Source organism: Pteropus alecto, unplaced genomic scaffold, assembly GCF_000325575.1.
Source record: "Pteropus alecto unplaced genomic scaffold, ASM32557v1 scaffold41, whole genome shotgun sequence".
Lineage (NCBI taxonomy): Eukaryota > Metazoa > Chordata > Mammalia > Chiroptera > Pteropodidae > Pteropus > Pteropus alecto.
The window spans coordinates 1,333,885-1,356,159 of NW_006430464.1; the positions used below are offsets into that span (position 1 = coordinate 1,333,885).

The 22,275-nt window shown below is 59.2% G+C and overlaps 3 protein-coding genes and 1 pseudogene across 6 annotated transcripts in view; 1 reads left to right on the forward strand and 3 right to left on the reverse strand.

Moving 5' to 3' along the window:
* The window catches only part of MED25 (mediator complex subunit 25), a 13,238-nt gene extending 1,216 nt beyond the window's left edge, over nucleotides 1-12,022 (reverse strand). The window contains exons 1-15 of the mRNA XM_015592341.2: nucleotides 11,814-12,022; nucleotides 11,669-11,714; nucleotides 11,314-11,438; nucleotides 5,954-6,052; nucleotides 5,512-5,632; nucleotides 5,137-5,299; nucleotides 4,872-5,002; nucleotides 4,499-4,586; nucleotides 4,219-4,412; nucleotides 3,697-3,822; nucleotides 3,200-3,285; nucleotides 3,069-3,126; nucleotides 2,824-2,931; nucleotides 534-722; nucleotides 2-204 (exon numbers count right to left, since the gene is read on the reverse strand). Of these exons, the coding sequence (XP_015447827.1) occupies nucleotides 2-204; nucleotides 534-722; nucleotides 2,824-2,931; nucleotides 3,069-3,126; nucleotides 3,200-3,285; nucleotides 3,697-3,822; nucleotides 4,219-4,412; nucleotides 4,499-4,586; nucleotides 4,872-5,002; nucleotides 5,137-5,299; nucleotides 5,512-5,632; nucleotides 5,954-6,052; nucleotides 11,314-11,438; nucleotides 11,669-11,714; nucleotides 11,814-11,947 (1,871 nt within the window). The 5' untranslated portion in view covers nucleotides 11,948-12,022. The remainder of the gene's footprint in view (nucleotide 1; nucleotides 205-533; nucleotides 723-2,823; nucleotides 2,932-3,068; nucleotides 3,127-3,199; nucleotides 3,286-3,696; nucleotides 3,823-4,218; nucleotides 4,413-4,498; nucleotides 4,587-4,871; nucleotides 5,003-5,136; nucleotides 5,300-5,511; nucleotides 5,633-5,953; nucleotides 6,053-11,313; nucleotides 11,439-11,668; nucleotides 11,715-11,813) is intronic.
* A 123-nt stretch (nucleotides 12,023-12,145) lies between these two features.
* On the forward strand, nucleotides 12,146-19,783 carry FUZ (fuzzy planar cell polarity protein). Of its 4 annotated transcripts, XM_015592235.2 has the most exons (12): nucleotides 12,146-12,370; nucleotides 14,222-14,597; nucleotides 15,213-15,334; nucleotides 15,592-15,676; nucleotides 15,820-15,888; nucleotides 16,094-16,198; nucleotides 17,206-17,403; nucleotides 17,551-17,646; nucleotides 17,922-18,028; nucleotides 18,101-18,165; nucleotides 18,238-18,312; nucleotides 19,279-19,762. In XM_015592235.2, the coding sequence occupies exons 3-12, from the start codon at nucleotides 15,252-15,254 to the stop codon at nucleotides 19,503-19,505; spliced, it is 1,110 nt and encodes a 369-aa protein (XP_015447721.1). In that variant the 5' UTR covers nucleotides 12,146-12,370; nucleotides 14,222-14,597; nucleotides 15,213-15,251; the 3' UTR covers nucleotides 19,506-19,762. The 4 variants fall into 4 exon arrangements, with proteins under 4 accessions (XP_015447721.1, XP_024904045.1, XP_006905077.1 ...); XM_025048277.1 differs by lacking the exons at nucleotides 12,146-12,370; nucleotides 14,222-14,597 and adding an exon at nucleotides 14,628-14,649; XM_006905015.2 differs by lacking the exons at nucleotides 12,146-12,370; nucleotides 14,222-14,597 and adding an exon at nucleotides 14,637-14,935 and having other exon boundaries at nucleotides 19,279-19,783.
* LOC112482159 lies at nucleotides 16,488-16,606 on the reverse strand (annotated as a pseudogene).
* AP2A1 (adaptor related protein complex 2 subunit alpha 1) overlaps nucleotides 19,541-22,275 on the reverse strand; it is a 26,318-nt gene continuing 23,583 nt past the window's right edge. Inside the window, exons 19-23 of the mRNA XM_006905016.2 lie at nucleotides 21,010-21,133; nucleotides 20,811-20,927; nucleotides 20,646-20,715; nucleotides 20,319-20,453; nucleotides 19,541-19,979 (exon numbers count right to left, since the gene is read on the reverse strand). Coding sequence (XP_006905078.1) covers nucleotides 19,902-19,979; nucleotides 20,319-20,453; nucleotides 20,646-20,715; nucleotides 20,811-20,927; nucleotides 21,010-21,133 — 524 coding nt within the window. The 3' untranslated portion in view covers nucleotides 19,541-19,901. The remainder of the gene's footprint in view (nucleotides 19,980-20,318; nucleotides 20,454-20,645; nucleotides 20,716-20,810; nucleotides 20,928-21,009; nucleotides 21,134-22,275) is intronic.

A 22,275-nucleotide genomic window follows, 5' to 3' on the forward strand; every position in this document is an offset into this window, starting at 1 on the left:
GGAGCTGGAGCTGGTGGGGGGAGACGCGGGTGAGAGACGGCCCCGCACCCCTCCGCTCCACGGCGGGTCACAACTGCAGTGGCCTCGGGGCCTCCCCCGCCCTGGCCCTGACCCCGCTGGCCCTGTCCTCACCAGATTCTGCGAGGGCCTTGCCTGGTCCTCCAGAATGGGGCCCAGCCCAGGGGGCGCCTGCTGGGCCCCCATCTGTGTGGGGAGAGAGGGCGGAGGTCAGTGACCGGGTGGAGCGTCCCCGTGCTGGGGGGGACCGAGCCTAGAAGGAGGGCCCTAAGGAGCTGGGAACGTTTCATTTGGGGGAGGGGGCCTAGGAAGTAAACCTTACATTCCCAGGTCCCCAAGAGGGGGCCGTGTCTCAGAGACTCGACGAGGACCCTGAACCAGGAGAGCGGTCGCGGGGAAACGTGGGGGCGGGACTGAGCTGGCCCTGGCGGCCTGGGAGGGTCCCTGGAGGACGGGCCGTGGCTCTGGGGCCCAGGCAAGCAACGGCAGCTGCCAGGAGGCCCTGGGTCACTCACCCCGCGCTGCTGCTCCAGCTTCTGCTGCTGGACCTGCTTGTGGTTGGTGATGACCTGCCGGATGCCGTTGACGAAGCCGCTCTGGTCGTAGGGGATGAGGCCCATGAAGATCTTCTTCTTGGACGAGTACAGCAGCATGAGCACACGCACCTCGCAGGGCGCCGTGTGCGGGAAGTGCACGCAGCCCGCCTGTGGGGGGCAGCGGAAGCGGTCACCGCCTGGAGGAGGTGTCCTGCCTTCCCGTTTCTGGGAGGTTCTAGAAGCCCCACAGGCAAGGGGTGGCGAGGCTTTTGCTGCGAAAGGCTGAGGACGCTGGGGACTGAGGGGCTCAAGAAGGGAGCGGGTGCCCAAAAGGACAGGGCGAGGCTGGGGTTCTTCCCGACTTCGGGAGAGCGGAGAGGAAGCGCCCCAGACGTGGGCTGGATCCCGGCCCTCCAACCTTGACCTTCTGTCCCCATTTGTCGGGCTGCCCTCTTCAGGGCCTCTGGGAGGGGTCACTACTGAAAGGGAGGGGTTTTGACACAGAGCTGGCGCCAGAAGCCCACGGTCAATGGTAGTGGCAGATACCATGACTGACTTGGGGGACCCCAGAGACTCTTACGGTAGCCTCACCCCGTCGGCCTCAGTTGCCAACTGTGAGAACCACAAGTACCAAGCAGCGCCAATGCCACAGGCTGCTGACTGCGGGAATCGTGCACACACACCAGGCGCCCTGCCCGTGGACGCCAGGGAACGCGAGTGAGGCCACAACACGCAGGCGCTGGGAACAGGGTTCCCGAGGGAGGAGGGGCTGACGAGGTTGAGGTCCCACCTCTGAGACCGTGACCAAGTGAGTTTACTTCTCTGAGACTCGGTTTCCCATCTGAGACAGACCGCTAGCTGCCCGTCCCTACCCATCTGCCCTCCTTCCGTGGACAGGACCCCGGTTCCGTCTGGGGCAGCAACACGTCCAGACCCCCCTGGCCCGGACCTAGCCCAGGACATGCAGAAGCCTGCTTGGGGGTGTGGGAAAGCACCTCTTCTGCAGAGAGGGCACTGCGTAGCTGATGCCATCCAGTCATACAAGATCCCTCGTGCTTTAAGAGCCATCTTGTGCCCACGAGGGAGAAGCTAAGAGAACCGAGATTTTGGCCCTGACGCCACAGGGCTACAGAGCTAGTCACAGGAGCCGCCCACCTCTGCATGTGCTGTCATGTGTCAAGAACAAACGCCTGCTTGTACGGCACTTGCTCTGGGGACATCGCCTCGAAGCCCAGCTGCCATGCTGAGGACGCCAGGGCCACACGCGGAGGACGGGTGTAGGAGCTCTAAGGGCCCGGCCCCATGGGCCCCCCGCCGGCAGCCTGCAGCGTGGAAGTCGATCTTGACCCTCCAGCCCCTTCGGGCTTTCCGGCGACCAGTCTCAGCTGTCACCTGATGTCAATGCCACAGAAGTCCCCAAGCCAGGCTAGCTGAGCCCCGCTGACCGCAGAACCATGAGATACTAAACTGTGTCAGACCCCATGCACCCAACGGTCTGTTCTAAACCCCGCTGGCGGCCGGAGCATCCTGTCAGGACAGCCTTCGGAGAGCTGCCCTGAGGGAAGACACCGGAAGTCCCTTCTCTGGGAAAAGCGACCCGATCTGCTCCTATTTAGAGAGGCCCTCCCTCCGTGGGAGGTGAATGAATCAAGTCCTCCAAAAAGACACTCTGAAGTTCCGACCCCCCGTCTCCGCATCGTCAATGTCACCTCATTCGGAAATAAGGCCTTTGCAGATACAACAGGTTAAGATGAGGTCACCAGAGTCACTCCTCACCCAAACACTGGTGTCCTTATAAAAACACACACAGAGGACAGTGCCAGACGCAGACGCAGGGTGGCCACATGCAGACAGCGGCAGAGGTGGGAGCTCTAAGGCCTCAGCCAATCGTCCTCAGCCCCAGGAAACCGATCGACCCAGCGGCCTGGGCTCCCAGCTGCTAGAGGCCATGACGGGCCTCCCCGGAGCCCTGGGTGGCTGCAGCCTGCCGATGGCCCGATTTCAGACTCCTAGTTCACAGGACTGTGAGAAAACCAATCGTCCTCAGCCCCAGGAAACCGATCGACCCAGTAAACCTCTGTCAGGGCCACCAACTTCTTCCCACCTGCTCCTGTCATGTCCCGTCACGGCTCAACCTAAAACAGACCTCCACCTGGTGCACGTCATAGTCACAAAACGAGCTACGGCTCTGGAGCCGCCGCGCCCGCAACGCCCACCGCGACGCCCGCCCGCTGTGGACACCATCTGGGGCCGCCCGCCCGGGACTCACGAAGCCGTTGCCCATGATGCGGTAGAGGCCTTTCAGCGACTCCAGGTCCTTGTTGGTGAAGTGGAACTGGACCATCCTGGAGTTCCGGAACAAAGGGCCCAGCGTGGTCTGCGGGAGACAGCGGCCGGCCAGCGCTTTGAGCGGGGAGGCGAGGAGGGAGGTCAGAGGTGAAGGGGGCCGGGAAGGGATGAGGAGAAAGGGGACGGCGACGGGCAGGGGCTGGGGTCCCCCCGCCTCCCACTCACCAGCAGCTGCTGCGGGATGAGCTGCATGATCAGCTTCTGAGGCCACTGCTCTGTCTTCCTGGGGACGAAGACGAGAGAGGTGTCAGGGGGATGCCGACCCCGGCCCGGCCCGCCCCTCGACAGGCACCTACAGGTTCTCGCCATGGTTCACGTAGACCTGGCAAGGCAGCGACCGTGTCAGCTTGGTGTTGGCGTCTACGGAGGCGGGTTTGGGCTTCTGAGGGGAAAAGGAGGGTGTGTCACAGCGCCAAGGGCCCTGAGCCTCGGTCCGCGCCCCCTGACCACTCTCGCTCTACCCTGGGAGCCCCGAAGCTTAGGGCCTCTCCCCATTTCAGTCCCAGCCCTCGGCCTCTTCTCTAGCCTGTCAACCCCCCAATCCTCCAGCCTTCAAATTCCGCAAATGCTGGGGCTCCCCCTCTTGCCCCAAACCCCACAGCCCTGACCCCTGGATGCCACAGTCCCTGGGGCACCCGTTTGGACCCTGACCCTGAGACTCCTCGATTCTCCACCTGGAACACGACAAGTTCTGCACTCCCTGGGGTCTAGCCTCAGAACCACAAGTCCCGTGACCCCACAGGGGCCCCGCCCCAGCCTGCACCCCGCCCGCCCAACGGGCGAGCTGGCTCACCTCCTGCCACTCAAGGACCCCACTCCAGGCCAGGAGTTTGTTGGAGACTGACTGCTGCCCTCCAAGGGACGAGGGGCCCAGCTGGGCGGTGGGCCCGCTCACCCCGCCCGGGGCCACCGAGCCGCCCTGCCAGAGGGAGGAAACAGGACGAGGGGTGTCAGACCGCCTCCTGGGAGGGGCTGTCCTGAGAAGGGGCAGGCCCCCAGAACAGAACCAAGGTCCCTTCCTCTGCACCCTGTGCCCAGAGTCCCACTCGGCCACCCCCAGGACGTACATGCCGGCCCTGGAGGGTTCCAGGACTCAATCCCGTGACACCTAGGCGACCAGAAGCCTGTGGACTCCTTGGAAATCTCCGCCCACCAGGAACCACAGTCCCATGACTGCACCCCAGGCCCGGCAGCCCCAGCGCTGCCTGCGGTGCAAGCCCCACACGCTGGGCCCGCCGCCCAAGCAGGCGAGCTGCTCGCGCTCTGCGGGGTGTCGGCCTAGGGAAGCACTGGGCAGGGGCGGGCGGGCACCCACCATAGATGGAGCCCCAGGCTGCGCGCTGGGGGCCAGGCCTTGGCCAGGGGCCACCGTGGAGACCAGGCTGGACTGGGAAGCGGAGGATGGCTTGGGGGCGCCAGGGGGCCCCTGGGGCAGCGGAGGGGCCTGGGCCTGGCTGAAGGGGGGACCCACTCCTGGAGCTGCTTGCTGGAGAGGGTTGATGGGCGAGACTGTGGGAGAGACCAAGGCAAGAGGTGGGCGGGCGCACAGAGGGTCTGGCCGGCCCCGCCCACCCCGGCCTGGCCAGGGGACTCACAGCGCGGGCCCAGCCCGGCCTTCTGGTTCTTGGCGGCCTCCACTGCATTCTGGGCGGCCACCTGAGCTGCACTCAGGTTCCCGGGAACCTTGGGAGAGAGGAGAGGGGCTGGTGAGGGCCGTGCCCCTAGTCCTGGTGTCCCATGGGGCCACACCCCCTACAACTCCACAAGGCACAGGCACGCCGACTCCAGGATCACGGGGGCTCCTGACTGCCATCACCCTACAGGAAGGTGACGCCCCGGCTCCCACTCCTCACATCCCGAAGGAGACTCTCATCCCCTACAAGCCCCAACATCCAACTAGGGCTGTCCCAAGGGGCCAGGGCTCCCACAAGACCCAGAAGCACGTTCCTTTCTCGGCAACGTCCATACCTGGTACTGCTGGGGAACAGGCGGCAGAGGCTGCTGGGGGGCCGCCGAGAGCGTGGCGCCAGAGGGTGGAGCTGGAGGCAGGGGAACAGACTGCTTTGGCTGGAGGGGGCCTGAGGCCGAGCCGCCCCCGACTGCGAGCCGAGGATGGACGGCCGAGCCCGTGAGACGGGGTTCCAGTGAGACAGCGTGCGAGAGAGGAAGGAAATCCGATTTAGAGGGGGCCCGCTGGCAGGGGCCCCCGCCCACCCCGGCGCCCGGGCCTCACCTGGCAGCACCAGCCCCCGCACCAGCACCATATGCCGTGGGTCCTGGCTCACGTCTGTCGGTGGCTGCAGCGGCTCCAGCATGGCAGGGGGAGCTGCCTTCTCGAACAGAAGCCGCAGGGCAGGCAGCTTCCGGGGAGACACGATGGAGAAGTGGATCCCTCGCTGCGGGAGAGAGGCGCAGTCAGGACGGGGCCACGGGGCCACCCCGCCTGCCGCATGGGCCCTAAGACGCTCACATTGGGTTCTGGGACAGGGGGCTGTGTGGCCTGTGTTAGCTGCCCCAAGGGATTCTGGGCTGCAGTTCTCCCAGCTGGCCCCCGAGTCTGCGACCCTCCCGTGACCCGGGAGTCCTCCCTCGGACCCGGAGCCCTCACCTCCCCGATCTTCTGCACGAGGCTCTCCGTCGTGCACCCGGAGTACGTGGTGCTCTCGACAGCGGGCAGCAGGTACGGAGGCGAGTTACAGATGAGGAGGCAGACGCGGTGTGTCTGGCCACTGCCCGGGACAAGGAAGGGACGTGAAACAGGCGGCAACCGAGGTCCCACAAAGGGACCTAGGCCCGGTGCCAGCGGAGGTGCGGGCACTCCACCCCACGGGCATGAGGAGAAACGGCCCGTTTACCGCTGGGGACACCGAGCCTCGCTGTGTCCCCGCAGGCAGGAGGAAGATCCCCCTCCCTTCCCGATGAGGACACCTAGACTGGGCGCCAGCCAGGGGATGCCCCCGAACTCCCAGCCCCAACTCCCCAGTGTGAGGCGGGGGGAGGGGGGTCTCCCAACAGGCGACGCGGACACGTGTACGAGCCGGGGCACTCACATCTGCTCTCGCATCTTCTTGAAGTCGTCGAACAGCTGCAGGGCCGTGCTGAGGCCTTCTGCGATGAGGCTGCAGCTCTCGCCGCCCCCGCCCATGAACCTGCAGGAGGCCAGGCTGTCAGCACCCAGGGCAGCACCTCCCACCTCGAGGGGCCCGCAGCCCCCAGGGTGCCACCTCCCGGCCCCTAGACCACACCTGAAGAGCCTGCACCCGTGGCATCGCCTACCCTGCCCTGCACTGCGAGCCTTGTGGGACAATGGGGACATTGTCAAGGTCCCTGCTCTATCCCCAGTGCTGGCACAGTGCCAGGCCCAGAGGACAAGGACAGGGGACCTCTCTCATCTGCAAGAAGGTCCTCAGGTAAGAGGCCCCGTCAGAGAATGAAGAGGGAAGGGGCCTGGCGCCCCGTGCTGTGTCCCGACGCCCGTGCACCGCCCTTCTGTGGCCATCTCTCTACCTCGAAAGCCGGGTGTGGCCTCACCGTCCCAGCCCGGTACAGGGCCCTCCTCTCCTCCCAGCCTTATGGGCCAAATCACGTCCCCAGAGAGGGCCTGACCGCCAGCACCTCAGACGCATGCGTATTTGGAAACAGCCCTCAGAGGTGATCAGGCTACGCTGAGGTCACTAGGGTGGGCCCTCGTCCCATACGAACTGGGTCCTGATGAAGGAGGGGCTGGGACAGGGACGGACACGCTCAGACGACGTGGGAGGCGGGCAGAACGCCACGTGGTGAGCGCAGCGCTGACCAGAAGCTGGAGGCGGCGGGAAAGGATCCTGCCCCGCGGGGTCCACGCCTGACCTCGGACCCCTGGAGTCTCCCCTGTGACACGTGTTCCCGCCGTCCTGGCCCACTCGGGTTTTACTCCTTCGCTGCAGCAGCCCCAGGAAACTGACACACAGACTCGGCTTTCTCCACCTGGCCTGTCAACAGGTCACCAGGGCCCGTCCCCGCGTGGCTCATGGAGGGCCTCGGCTACAGCACAGCTATTGCCACCGTGATTCATGTGGTCGCGAGGCTGACTCTTTGCCACTGGGGACATCTGTGCAGACTGGGCCCTGCTTTGAGGGCCCTTGTCCATCTTTGTCCATGTCTGTGGCCGTCACTCCCACAAGGCAGAGCCAGGATTCAAGTCCTTTGTCACTGCTGGCCTCACCCCCTCCAGCCTGGCACAACGGAGGCCCTGGGAAACGGTGTGGGATAAACAAATCCAACCACATCCATCGAGGCCAGAACAAAGCCCGGCCCCCAGCCGACGTCTGGGGTCCAAGCCCACCTTCCTGCTCCATCCGTGTCTGGTGCAAGTCCTCCAGAATCTCTCACACGTCCCTGGTCTCTGTGACCTGCCACACGTCCAGGGCTCCGCTGTCCGCCCCACACCAAAGGCAGAGACCCGCTTCTCTCTCCTAGTGCCCAGACCAGCGCCATCCTGCTCTGGATAGCCCACCCCGATAATATCACATGTCACCCGATACCGTAACTGTCAAGCTTCCCGTCCAGCCCACCTCGCACCCCCAGAGCTGGCGCAGGCCTCGGGGAGGGAGACCGATGGGTCTGAGCCATGTCTAGGCCTCTAAGCACCCGCTGGACAAGTGCACGCAGCAGCGGCCCGGCAGAGTCACGGCCAAGGGCTCGGCGAGTGCTTCCGGGTCGCGGGCTGCCGCCCCTGCTCCAACGTGCCTGCGAGCTCCGCGACCACGTGTCCCCCCGGGCCCGGAGTGCCTGGGCCGCCACCGCCCCTCCGCACTCCACGGCCAGCCCTGCTCTGCGTCACTGCTGAGACCTGCTTTACACAGCAGTTTTAATGGCGCAGAGTGTGGCCGGCTCTGGTGAATGAGCCCACCCTGCATCCACCCAAATGACAGCTTCCTGCACTGGAAGGAATCAGCCACTGCTGTCACAGCCCTTCTGAGACCGGGGCCCAAGGCGCGTGGCTGGGGGACCGGGGTGGTGGCCGCGCGACACTGTGAGTGTCTCCAACGCCACTGAGTCGTTCACTTTGAAATGACCGCTCGTTACCCGGATTCCCCTTAGTTAAGGAGGCGAGCCGAGGTAAACTGATCCACGACCGCTCTGAGACCCTGAAGCTGGCTTTTCTGCACTGGACCCTGAGCGTGAGCCGTCTGCCACTAGCTTGGAAAGATACGTAACAACTATTCAGAGAAATGAGAAAATCCTAAGAATGAGAAGCAGAAAGAAAAAAAAACATGGCCAAGTGCGAAACGTTCTAAATATCATAAAGTTTATGACACGCCAGAGTTCCACGTGAACCGCATGACGCCACCAAGTAGAATGAAAGCAAACGGGAAGTGTGCTTGGCGCTGACTCTACCGCTTCCTCGTCCCCACGCCCCCTGTGGCCTCCCTGCTGTCACACCCTGCAGTCTCTGTCACCCACTGTCACAGGCTGTAGGTCTCTGGAGGCCCCAGAAGTACTGGCCAAATGAATGAATGTGAACGGCAGCCAGCCAGGCTGAGGGTGCCCGTGTGCTGGGTCCCCACCTGTCGCCGCAGCCCAACACCAGCTCATCTGGTGTCCCGACTCCTCAGTGCCGAGGACGGTTTGCTCCACAAACGTCCGGGCTGTCGCAACGCCATGAGGAATTCCTTGTCCTTCTACCTTATTCTTTCTGACGTGAGTCACTAGCTGAGTGTGTGGGGAATTTGCCTTTTTTGTTAAGAAAGTAAGTGTAACGCCAGAAATGAATCTTCTCAAAGTAAGACCATTTCGAAAATCACACTGCATGCTTTGTTCCTTAATTTTCCAGCCCTTCCTGGAGAAAATAAGATTTCTCCAAGTGTGAACAAAACTCATGGACTCTCTTTGTGACCTGCCTGGAACGTCACAGAAACTGAATTTGGATGGTCACACAGGACTTGATAAACACAATTGTGATCGTGAATATAAAATAATGGCTTCAAATGTCTCCCAGCTGACGGAGGGCGCTACAGCGCGTGCAGCGCACAGAACGTTTCTAATGCGGAGGGTGGACATGTCATGAAGGTATCCAGAAGCTTCCTAGTGCCCTTGAAGATTTTCAATAAGGGGGCCTGACTGCTTTTCCTGACACTTAAACACCCGTCAGGAGATCTGGTTTCTTGGTGATTATCTTTTCCAGAGCTTTCCCTCAATCATTTACTCAGCCAAGGTCTCCTGAGGCCTCTTGGGTGCCAGGCCCCAGCTGAAAGCAAACACCCGGGGTCTAGGACATTCAGAGTCCAAAGGCGAGGGGCTGTGTCAGGGGAACACCTGGGAGTGACGGGGGCAGAGGGAGCAACTGGCTGCTCGCCAGAATCCAGGAAGGGACATTTGAGTGGGGTCTTGAAGCTTATATAGGAGTTTACCGTGGAGGACAGAGCATGAAGTGCATTCTGAGCATTCGTTCATCACTCACTTGTTCGACAAAGCCTTCCTTCAGCCTCCTTTGTGCCAGGCCCGGTGCTGGGTGTAGAAACTGAGGGACATCAGATTTGTGCACAGGCAGACCCCCCTCAAGGAGCCCCCCATTAACGTTATTCAATCCTTACTCAATGGTTATGTCCCCCTTAAGGTTGCTCAAGCCTTATCCAGTGGTTATGTCCCCTTAACGTTATTCACGTCTTACTCAGCGGTCTGTCCCGGACGTTCTCAGCTGGGGTGGATTTTGCCCCCAGGGACATCTGACAACATCTGGAGTTATTTTTATTTGTCACAACTTGGGACAGTTGTTTGTCACGACTTCCTGAAGTGGCTGGCATCTGGTGGGTGGAGGTCAGGGATGGTACTGAACAACACATAAGCAGTGCCCGCAACAAAGAATCACCTGTGCCAACCGTGCAGAGGTTCAGAAACCCCGCTCCGCCCTGACCGCTTAGTCTGATGACGAGGGGAAGGTCAGGGTCATCTCTCCACCAGACAGTCAGCAGCCAGTCCAGCACACAGCCTGGACCAAAGCAGGCACCCGACGAGCATCTGAACGTACAAAGAGGACAGCAGCCACGAGAGGGCGCTGACCACAGAGCAGGCCCTGAGCCAGACACAGGATGAAGACGAGCCCCTGCGATCCCCCCAAAGTCCCGAGATACGGACCACGTCATCCATTTGCAAACCAAAAAACTGAGACGTGAGATACCGGCAAACACTCGGGTAGCACTTAATACACGCCAGGCTCTGTTCTCAATCATCGGCTCGTTTAATCCCCAAAGGGTCCCCGCGGAGTCACGGCAGCCGGGCGCCCAGCAGTCCCCACCGCTTGCTACTCACACCCGTAGCATTCACGCTCCCTCAAACACTGAATACGACTGACTCTTGCACCACCCAGAAGTGGCAGAAGCGATGGTGTGTGGCTTTTAAGACCCGATCATAAAAAGCCCGGGGGTTCCTCTTTGCTTTTGGCTGACCGCTCAGATGAGGAACGCCAGCTGCCATGTTAGGAGGACATTCCAGCAGCCCCATGGAGAGCCCTTGTGGCTAACTAATAGCCATAGGGTGAACCCCTTGGAAACGGATCCTCCGAAGACGCAATCGAACCCGGGGAACACTGCACCCCCGGCTCATCGTGACTGCAACCTTATGAGTGACCTGAGCCGGGACCATCCCGCTAAGCCACTCCCGAATTCCCTGCTTACACGAACTGCATGAGATAATGCACCTTTGTAGTTCTAAGCCACTAAGGTTTGGGGTAATCTCTTATGCAACAGCGGATTGTAGTAAATAATTGATGCAGATACAGACGCTCCTCGACGTACGTCCAAACGTACCGCATCGTAAGTTGAAAATATTACAGGTTGAAAACGCATTTAACCTCCTGAACACTACAGCTTAGCCCAGCCGGTTTCTATCGAATGCCTATTCTGCGCGACGGTCAAGTCAAAAAACCTTAACTCAAGGACCCCTTTTCGGAGATAAGTTACATCAGGCACAGAGAAGGCAGGGACTCGTGGGTCCCCTACCGTACTGCTGTGATTTGAGCCCCGGCTGTCTGCACCTGCAAGAGCCCACGATGTGAACTAACAAAATTCGGTCCAAAGCACAGAGGACTCTCTCCTGGCCCAGCCCCATCCCACCTGCACTTGGGTTTCAGTGCACTCGTGTGGAAAAGGAGAAGGGACTTAGAGATGAGAACAGCAGACAGGGAGGAGAGTGACGGGGGGCTGCTGGAGCTCCAGGCTTCCTTGCCTGGGAAGTCTTTGCTAGTACCAAACTTCTCCCCAAATCGCTGAGCACACGGAACCCACTGCAGAAGTGACTTATGGACAAAAACACAACCGCCCCCCCTCAGTCCTTTCAGCTACCCAATATGACCCCAAACACCACCCGTTCACACAAGGTCCCCCACAGGATCCCCCAACCCACCCCAAACCGGGGGGAAAGAAAAGCTCACTTAATGCCATCGAGCCAGGTGACGAACTCATAAGCGCTGCTGGTGGGAGCGTGGCACTGTACGTAGGACTCAGGAGCGCAGTCCACCGTGTTGAACACCACAAGGCTGTACTGGGTCCCTCCATACTGGGAGGCAAGGAAGGAGAAACTTTTGACTGGGACTTCGGAGGAGTCGGGGCTCCCAGCCCCTCCTCCCTCGACCTCGGGAATCCGAACCCCAGCCCCTCCTCCCTCCGGCCCGGAATCCGAACCCCCAGCCCCTCCCTCGAACCCGGAGTCCGAACCCCAGCCCCTCCTCCCTCGATCCCGGGAATCCGAACCCCTTCGCCCTCCGCATCAAGAGCCCCAAGACTCACGTCTCCCCCGAAGTCCGTCTCGGCCGGAGGACCACCATTAAAATACCTGTGAGGGTCGGGGGTGAACAGCCGGGGTCAGGCCAGATCTGGGCGGGGGGAACACCGATCGGAGGGCGGGGCTGGCGCGGCGGAGGGGGGCACTCACTCGATGGCCGGTAGCAGGTAGTGCTTGCGGAGCCCCTCGAAGTAGGGCCCCAGGTTGGCCGTGCCCTCAATCACAAACACCACGTCAGCCACCAGGCCCCCGGCGCGGGCCGGGCCCTCAGACCCGGGGACCATCACGCGCGAGGTGGACGCCACGGCCGCCGCAGCCTCCGCGGGATGAGCGGAAGTGCGCCTGCGCGGCGCGCGCACTCGCGCCGGACGGCTTCGCGCCGCCGCTGACGCGCCCGCGGCCATGTTTGTGCGGGGCACGCCGGGCGCGTCGGTTCTAGCTCCGCCCTCGCGTCTGTTCTAGCTCCGCCCCCGTTCGCGCCCACCACGTGCAAGACTCAGAAAGCGCATAGCATGAACCCCTTTGGGCAAGCCTGATAAGAAAGGCTGAATTATTTGCAGGACTGTCGAGAGCGAACTATACTGAGAGCGACACTGTCGGCCGTCATCTTTGAGCGGGGCGCGGGTGCCGACTCCGGTCTCGATGGGAGGGTCAGGAGACCTGGTTGCTATGCAACGCGTACGCTGCCCTTGTTTTCTAACAGAGAGGTGAGGTTTCCAGTTAAGTTCGTTCGGGCTCAGGGGGATGGGCGTGTGAACGATCCAATCGTGTCGTTCGAAATGGTGTAACTAGGCAACGCTCTAAGGTTGCCATCAACTCGGGTGCAGCTGTTTCCCCCCCCCACCCGAAAAGAAGCCGGACTCCAACCCCAGTGAAGGTTGCTAGGCAACACCTGTTCGTTTTCTGGGCGAGGAGCCAGAAAAAGGCCTAGAACATAAATACATTCCAGGTGGATTAAAATCGTAAATGCAACAAATGAAACCATAAAAATATCTGAAGGAATAAACACTTAATTGCATACGCCTGAAGAATGGAAAAAAAGTAAAATACTAATCAGTTTGTCCGCAAAAGGCTCCAGAGACCAAGTTGAAAAAATACGTTGAACTGGAAGTCATTGAAACCTATGTCTTGACAGAAATTTACTACACAAATACATCTTGCTAATCAATAAAAACTTAGAAAAGTAGAAACGCTTTATCATATTTCAAAAGGGAAGGAATGTAAGCAGGCTTTTCCCACACACGAAGAAATCAAAATGGCAAACATCTGAAAACTGCTCATCTTCAATTAGAAAGCTCTAAGAGAAAGTCCGATGATATAGCATTTTCCCTTTGTCCTGTTAATATTGGAAAGAGAAATGTCCAGGGAGGCTCAGATGGAGTGTAGTGCGGGTGTAAATCCGAACAACTCGCTCCAGTGCAGTTTGGCAATATATTTCAAAGTAAAGGGGTGCATTCCTTTTGCACGCAGCAGTATCCTCATGTTGTCACATTTACCCTACCCGTTGCTTTTTTCTTTTATTTCCTTTGCTGAAGACTTTTAAAACAAATCCTCACAATCGTATCATTTTATCTCTACGTGCTTAACTGCCATCTCTAAAAAGCTACGGATATTTTCTTATATAACCAGTATGCCATTATCGCCCTTAAACTTTTTTCTTAGTATCATCTAACACTAAATCCATAATCAAATTTCCCCACTTCTCTCAAAAATGTTTTTACAATTGCTTTATTCACATCAGGATCCAAACAAAAACCGAACCCATATTTAGACCTATCTCAAATTTTTTTTTTCAAATTTCTTTTCATCTAAAGCAGCTCCCTCCTTTTTTTATACCAGTGTATTTCAATTTTTAATGTAATTACAAGGAAGATAAAATGGAGAAAAGAAAAATGATCGACAGATAAGATGTAAATGGCACTTAACATTAAAATTTGCCCTGTCAACTACAGGAAACTTTTCTTTCGATAAGGTGAACGTGTGATAGGTTGCATTAAATGATTTTTAACGATTTCCACTAATATATTACAAGTGGGAAAATGAACTATTAGATATTTTAAACTGGACTTCAGCTTCTGGCATTATGGTAGGGTAGTCTTCAAGAATTCCCCTTCCCCTCAAAAAAAGACAGAAAACCAGAAATTAACAAAAGGGGGGGTAAGGGTGGGGTAGAACTGCTTGGCATTACCAAGAGCCTGAAGGCAACTGTCAGTTGAAAAACAGATTGGTTCTCCAGCTAAGCAAGGGCCTTTCAGGGCAGCTGAACTAATTCCACGTTGTTAATACTCCTGGCAGTCTGCAGAAGTAGAAGCAAATCCTCCCCATAGGCCTCAGATCAATATTAGCACAGTGATCACGTTTGTGAAAACGTGTCAATATTCTGAATTAAATTGTCAACTTTTCATTTTAAAGAAAGGATTTGGGGAAGCTTTTCATATTCTACGTGATACGGTATCATGTGTAAACTCATTACGAAAGTTATGCTTTTATGATTCCGGGAAATAAAGGATTTCAGTTTTCTTTTTCTAATAACAATCATCTCATTTGGTGGTTACTAGGCAACGCTCGCCGGACCAAACCATCCTCGAGGGTGAGGGGGGAAATGGCGTTTTGCTCGATTCTGCTGTAAGGAAGGGTGCTCGGGATTCGTCATGAAGCCACCTTTGAACCGGCACAGCTGTTTACAGCTTCAGGATGGAATGTAGACTGGTTGCTAGGCAACGCTTTGGCACCGTCGCCATCTTTGAGTGGGGCACAGTTTATTTAGAACGTAAAACATCCTACCCTACGTGATGGTTGCTAGGCAACGCCTTGGCTCGGTCACTATCTTCAAGATGGGCTTTTTAGTCTCCTCTTTAATTAAAGAAAGTCAATCACTTCAGGGAGAGTCTATGGAGTTCTGCAAGGAAGATTTGCCGCCATCTTTTGTTAGAGGTATTGCGACTTCCGGCTGGAACGGAAGAGAACTTAACGGGGTTTGGAGGAGGTGCCGGAATAGGGATTGAGGGTGCATTTGCGTTGGATGGAGGCGGGAATCTAGTCCTTTCCCAGTCGGCTCCCCTAAGTCGCCCTCTGGCGGCTTAAGACGGCAGCCCTACTTAGTGTGACTACGGTCGATGCTCCAAGGCGGGCACTGACTGTCCCCACGAGGGGCATTCGAAATGGGGGAGGAAGGGACGGAGGGCACGGTACATCTGCTGTGTCTCGCGGCCTCCAGCGGAGTCCCACTGTTCTGCAGAAGCAGCCGCGGCGGCACCCCCGCCCGCCAGCAGGTGGAGCCCTGGACGCCTGGATCTCCGAAATAGAAGGGGGCTGGGAGCTTGGACTCTGGGTCTTCAAGGGAGTAGGGGCTGGGGAAGTTTCCGAGTTGAGTTTAGAGGGTTCAGAATAATCCTGGTTGAGTTTAGAGGGTGCACGAATAATCCTGGTTCTCTAAAGAGGAGGGGTCAGGGGATCTAGAAGGGAGAGGGGGCTACGGGCCTGGATTCTTGGGTCCCAAGGAGAAGGGGATTGGGGGTTCCTATCTAATGTCCCCAACCTTTTCCCCAGCTCCCGTTCTCCATCATCGGCTCCCTCAATGGAGTCCACATGTTCGGGCAGAATCTCGAGGTGCAGCTGAGCTCTGCCAGGACCGAGGATACCACCGTGGTGTGGAAAAGCTTCCATGACAGGTCTTCAAGTGGCAGTTTGGAGCAGGGACAGGGCCCTGGTGATAGCCCCGAGGCCTTCCGGCTCTCTAAGGCCAGCTGTTTACTTGGCTGTGGGATCTCTGACACGCCAGTTACCCTCTCTGATGCCTGAGTTTATCTGTATGAGTGCTGGGGGAGGACGTAGCCGGCATCCAGGACCAAGGGCAAACTCTGCTCTCCTCACTGCCTCATTTCTTTGGCCTGGATTCATTCTTCCTTCTCACTTTCTCTTCTCACAGTATCACTCTCATCGTTCTGTCATCTGAGGAGGGCACCTCGGAGCTGAGACTAGAGAGGCTCCTCCAGATGGTATTTGGGGCCATGGTGAGAATCCCCAGCCCTCCTTACCAAACCCAGGAATCTGAACTCTCAGCATCCTTCTCCCTAAGATCTAAGAGTCCAGATTTCCAGCCCTTCCTGTCCTAGAGCCAGCTGTCCAGGCCCCTACTCTTATATGGTTATTCTAGGTTCTTCTTGTGGGACTCGAAGAACTGACCAATATCCGCAACGTAGAGCGACTGAAGAAGGAATTGAGGGTGAGGCTACTGATATTTGGGAACTACAATTCCCAGCAGCCCCTGGGGCAGCCTGACCTTGCAGGTTCTTGGGGCAGCTTGGTCATCTGACCCTGGGGCTAGACACCACCACCCCGCAAACCCCGCCCCCAGGCAGTTTTCCAAAGGGAAGGCAGCGATCTGGGGCCCACCTAGGTCCTAGGTGCCGCCCTTCTCCCTCTGCTAGGCCAGTTACCGCCTCATCGACAGCTTCCTGGGGGACTCAGAGCTCATCGGGGACCTGACCCAGTGTGTGGACTGCATGGTTCCTCCAGAGGGGTCTCTCCTGCAGGTATCGGGAACGTCTCGGGCACTTTTAAACCTGTCCCCGTGGCCCGAGCTCAGACCTCATCCTCTTACCCCTGGACCATTGCCTCCACCTCTTCACATCCTCTCGGCTTCCAGTCCCACCCACACGGGGCCCCAAAAGGATTTTTCTTTTTTTTTTTTTTAGGTGAGGCAACCCTTGGTTGACTTCAGACTGCAAGGACCTTAGCTTACTATCTCTTATTTTTTTAAACTTTTTATGCCTACAGCACCTGGTCTTCCTAGGTGAGCTTACGGTTTTTTTTTACTTTTTACGCCTACAGCACCTGGTCTTCCTAGGTTGTCTCCCATCCAAGTACTAATCAGGCTCGACCCTGCTTAGCTTCTGAGATCAGACGGGATCAGGCTTGTTCAGGGTAGCATGGCCGTAGACCCAAAAGGATTTTTTATACACAGAGCTGTCCCCACCCCTCCTCTGGTCACAGCTTCCATCACCCCCTGGGACGAAGTCCCAGCTCCTGGCCCAGCTGCCTCAGAGGTCCCACAAATCTAATCAACTTCCCAACTTCCTTGCCTTGGTACACACTGTTCCTTCTGCGTGGTGAATCTACCCTTCCCTAAATACTGATCTTGTGGATTCACCTGGCATGGCCTCTCCCATCAGTGTGACTCTCAGCAGGTGACTTGACCCCTCCCAGCTTCAGTAGGTCGTTGACCGTGCCTACTTGACACATAGTAGGACTCGATAAACCATAGCTGCTGCTGTTGTAATTATTAGCCTTAGTAGCACATGTTGGGCGGGGTAGCAGGCCCCTTACCTGTTGAATCTAACTTCACGATGTGACTTGGGCATCGTACCGGCATTTGAAGATGAAGGAACCCCGGCCCAGGGAGGGTGAGGAACATGAGCATGGCCACCAGGCAAGCTTTTAATTGTATGCCGGTCTGTTCCCACTCCTCGCCCACCTGGGAAGTCATTGCTGCCCCTGCTCGTGTCCCCTGACTCGCTGTCGGCCTGTCTCCCTTACCCAGGAAGCCCTGTCTGGGTTCGCCGAGGCTGCGGGCACGGCCTTCGTCAGCCTGGTCGTGTCGGGCCGGGTGGTGGCAGCAACAGAGAGCTGGTGGCGGCTGGGGATGCCGGAGGCAGTGCTGCTCCCCTGGCTGGTGGGGTCCCTGCCGCCGCAGGCCGCTCGCGACTACCCGGTGTACCTGCCGCACGGGAGTCCCACGGTGAGTGGGTGGGGCGGGCTGCGGAAGGCGAGGGCCCGGACACGTGTGCGCGAAGGGGTGGCACCCGGCGGCGGAGTCGCGGGGAGGCGGGGCTTGTGATGGAAGGGGCGGGGCTCCGGCCCGCCCACCCTGCGCGCCCTGCTTCAGGTCCCGCACCGGCTTCTGACCCTGACTTTGCTGCCGGGCTTGGAGCTGTGTCTGCTCTGCGGGCCGCGCCCTCCCCTCAGCCAGCTGGATCCACAGGTGAATTCGGGCTGTGTCCTGCTTTCCCTTTATTACACCCTCTGCCCGCGAGCCCCGCCCTTCCCTCCTCACCCCGCCCTGGGAGGCTCCCTGGCCCCGCCCCTGCAGGCCCCGCCCCCTCGGGCTGCCCTCCAATCGCCTTCACCCCAGCTTGGCCCCTCTTTCGCCCTGACCCCATCCTTCCAGTCCTCGTCCCATCCACCGTCCCGGTCCCCTCTGCCCTCCGCCCTTACGGGCCACGCCTCCTGCCCACACCTCACCCTCGCCCCCTACAGCTTCTGGACCGCTGGTGGCAGCCACTGCTGGACCCGCTGCGGGCCTGCCAGTCTCTGGGACCCCGAGCGCTGCCCGCTGGCTTCCCCCTGCACACGGACATCCTCGGGTACGGCTCGGGTGGGGCAGCGGCTGCGTCCTCATCCCCTCTAGCCCTGGCTGTGACACTCTCTTTTTCCAGACTGCTGCTCCTCCACCTGGAACTAAAGCGTTGCCTCTTCACGGTGGAGCCCTCGGGAAATAAAGGTGACCGAGGGGCGCGGGGCTGGCAGGGCCGGGCCCAAAGGGACACGCTGTCACCCTCTCTTCCGCCTCCAGAGCCTTCCCCTGGGCAGCGTCGGCACATCCTCCGCTCCTTCTACGCCCTGGTCACGGCCGCGCACTTCCCGCCAGGTCAGTGGAGGGCACCATGCCCCCTTTGCACAGGCTGGGGAAACTGAGTCCCAGGTCGCTTTGGGGTGGGGTAAGAGGAGAGAGAACTGGTGGGGCCCAGCATGCATTGGGCATGGCTCTCCTGGAGGCCCCAGCACCCATGCTGATGATGGGCAGGGTGGGGCAGGGAGGTCCCAGCCTGGAGGTCCCAGGCTTCCTGGGTAATCCTAACTGTTCACACCGAGACCTCATCTCTTGCCAAGTGCTTTATATGTAATGACTCACTCCATCCTCATAGGTAAGGGTTACCTCCTGTTAGGTCGTCATTGTCATATTACAGATGGGGAAGCTGAGGCCCAGCTTATAAGCGCAGAGCCACGAGTCACACAGGCGACGTGGCTCCTACAGCCACACTCTCCACTGCTTAGAGTACAGGCTATACCGAGTCTTGGGGAGCGCGTTCCCCAGAGCCCAGGATAGGAAAAGTGGTCCTAGAACACGAGGCCCCAGAGACAAAGGAAGGGACCCGGGGTGATGATACCACCCCAGAGACGACCCCGATGGATGTGGCAACATGGTCAAAAGCTCCACTGGGAGGGGCAGATGACTACCCCTTCCTGACTGTCGGCTCCACCTCTTCCCACCTGCCTCCCACATTTAAAGTGGGGTGGGGTCCTCAGGGGTCCCCTGTACCTGGAGCACAGTGACTGGCACCTGGTAAGACACCTGTGTTTGCAATTTGTGTTGCTAAGCGGATTGCCCGCGGCTACCCGCAGTATCCCCAGGAAAGAGGGGACCGAGACTGTGTGGGAGGAGGGGCAGCTGAGTGAGGAAGTCTGTGGCCTTCAGGTCGCTGGCAGCCGGATGGAGCCCTGAGGCCTGCCAGGAGTCAAACTGAGGCCCGGGATGGGGTATGGCCTCTGCAGGTTGGCATCCCAGTGGTCCAGGCCCCACTGGTCACCTCGGCCCTCCCTGTCCTTTCTTCAGAGCCGGGGCAGCAAGAGGAGAAGGTGGAGAATGCAGCCCACCGGGTCCAGGTGCCGCGAGCCTGCTACCAGGTGTCGGGAACTGAAGAGCCAGGCTCGGGATGGCGGTTGGTGGCCCTGCATTTGGGGCCCCGGCTGCTGCTGCTGTTGCTGTCTGCTCAGAGTCCCACCCATGGGCTGCGGGGCCTGGCCACCCACACTCTGCATGCCCTCACCCCTCTCCTCTGACCACTGGGCATGAGTGACAGACAAGGACCCAGGGCTGTTAGCATCTTTCGATTTATTCGCTCACAATAATACACAGCCCCTGGACAGGGACAGGGCAGACGGGCCACGACGGGGTCAGATGGGAGGGGAGGAGGCGCCTGCTTCCCTGGCCCCTCTCCCCTCTGTGCTTGGGGGAGAAGAGGAGGGAGGGGGCTCCCCTTACCCCCCAGAATGTAAACAGCAGCAGATGAACAAAAATAAAAATACAAAAGGCCGGAGGAAGGTCCTAGGCATCCCCCTTCCCCAGGGTCTTCCCTGTCACCAGCGGCCGTCCCCTCACTACCCCATCCACCAAAGCTCCCTTAGTGCTCGGGGCTGCCTGGCACTGGCCACATCCCCAGGGGCGGAGTCCAGGGCTCAGAACTGCTGGGCCAGCAGCTCGCACAGGTGACGGGAGACGGGCTCCTTGCTGGTACGCAGGGTCAGCCGGTACATCTGGGGGGGGACACAGGAGGGCTGGGACTCAGGGAGGAGGCAGAGGGATGGCGCAGGCCAGGTAAGAACCCAGAGAGGAAGATATAGGGGAGACAGAAGATGCGAGGAGAGGAAAAGGAAGAAGGGGTCAGAAACGTGACAGAAGAGACAGGAAACAGATAAAGGGGAAAATAGAAAGAGAAGCCCAGAAGGGTGGGAAGGTTACGGACAGACAGACACCGTGGTGGGAGGGCGGCGAGAGGAAGCCCAGACTTAGAGGACTGCAGGGGTGGGGACAGACGATGCGCACCATGTAGGGGGTGACACGTGTCTCAGGCCGGCCTCCCAGACCCCACGCACCTGAGCCTGGGCATTGGGCTCCAGCCGGAGCAGACAGCCCACCTGCAGGGCCTTAGTCTGGATGATTCCAGCCCCCACAAAGTTTTCAGGGTTGGGGTCCACGTTGTCCAAGAGAGCAGAGCCGAAACCCAGGAGCTGAGGAGGAAGAGGGGTGCCAGCCCTGTCAGCTGCCAGACAGTGGCGCACACCAGTTCCCAAAACCCATTTGACAGAAGGGAGAACAAGAGGTTGAGAGGCAGAGCGGCCCCTGCTTCCCGCATGCAGAGCTGGAGCGGGGCAGGGCTGGGATGTCAGAGCAGGGGCACTGTCTCGCCCCACTCCTCTCACCTTGGCCTTGGTGACTTCGGGGTCCATGGGGTGGTTGGCTTTGAAGATTTTCTGCGCCTCCTGCTGGGGGCTGAGGCAGGAAAGGGTGGATGGAGTCAGGGTCCCCCGCAGCCCTGGCCTGCCCGCCCTGGACCAGCTGTGGCTCCACCCCCACCCGCTGCTCACAGGCTCAGCTGCTTCCAGCGCTGGAAGAAGTCCTGGGCTGCCATCTCCGTCGGCTGGAAGAACTTGTTGATGGTCACTGGGAGCTTCAGGGTGAGGGACTGGGGGGCACCTCCATACCTGGCCAGGAAGGAAGAGGGCTCCATCAGACCGTGCCCCTCACCCAGAAGCCCCGCCCACCCGGTCGACCCTACTGACTCACCGGAAGCGCACAGACAAGAAAGGCGGCGCCAAGAAGTCACGCAGACACTCGATGTTGAGCACCTGCTGCACCTGCGCCCCGCCGTCCACTTGCGCGGCCACGCGCTTCGTCTGCACCGCCAGCTGTGCGCGCCGTCGTCAAGGAAACGAGAAACGGGAGGTGGCTCCCCGGGGCCCTCGCTGCTAACCTCTGGCGGGGCCAGGCCCTGTCATCCCAGGTTCAACCTACTAGACCCAGCTCCAGTCCTTCCTATGCTAAACCACTGACCCTCCACAGCGGGCTCAGCGACCTCCATGACAGCGCATGTCACATCGTACTGCGGCAAGAGCTGCCCCGAGTCTGAATCCCAGCTCTTAACCATCTCACTGACGGTGGGCAGGTGACTTAACCTCTCGCAGCCTCCCCTGCAAAATGAGCATATCCTCAGAATTCAGTGAAATAATCCAGCACCGGTACTTGTCTGTGTGTTTGGCACGTGGTAAGTGCACAAAAACAGTGGCGATTCGTGTCATTACCACCATCGACCTTCAGGTGAACAACCTGAGGGCAACGGCGAGTCTTCTGTACCTGTCCCCAACCCGCCCACGCCCAGCGCGGAGCTGAGCCGACAAGGAGGCCTCTGGAAATGTCCAGGAACGAAGCAAAGAACCGAAAAGGCCCTCAGAGCTCTGGGGTCTAACCCCTGTAATGTCACAGGGCTGAAATGGAGGCCCAGGGATGGATCGAGGGGACAGCCGCTGCTCAAGCCCTTCCTTTGTGCCAGCCATTCTTCCGGGGTTCTCTAACCACTGATCTTTAAAACCCTGCGAGAAGAGAGACGGGGGGCTGCCCTTCAGAGAGGGGGTGGGAAGACGCCAAGAGGCACAGTGACCGGTCCAGGTCACAGAGGAGATGGCCCTGTCAGGGCCGACACCCCCAGGCCTGGCTCTCAAGTGCAGGAGGCACTGGAATCATGGGTGTGGAACCTGACGAGGGACAGGGTCAGGATGAGGTCAGGAAGGGGCCCGACAGGCACGGATGAGGGGCCGGAGCAGCAGGGGTTCTGGAAGTAATGCCCCCCCCACCCCCTGCACACCTATCATAGTATTTCACTGCCATCTTCTATCTCGGGGGAAAGAGGCCACCGCCGTCCTACAAATGACACTAACTGTCAGAGAAGTCGTCTGTTCAGGCTCTCAAGTAAGAGGGCCGGACGGGAATCTGGACTTGGGTCCATCTCCGTCCCAGCGGCCAAGAGGGCAGACCTGGAGGGGGCGGGAGGGGGCA

Bases quoted from the DNA above. Each gene is read 5' to 3' on its own strand.
- FUZ (XM_006905015.2), top strand. From the start codon at position 14,825: ATGGGGGAGGAAGGGACGGAGGGCACGGTACATCTGCTGTGTCTCGCG. The intron at 17,647-17,921 runs GTGAATTCGGGC...CGCCCCCTACAG, and splicing joins TCAGCCAGCTGGATCCACAG to CTTCTGGACCGCTGGTGGCA. The intron at 18,029-18,100 runs GTACGGCTCGGG...CTCTTTTTCCAG, and splicing joins CTGCACACGGACATCCTCGG to ACTGCTGCTCCTCCACCTGG.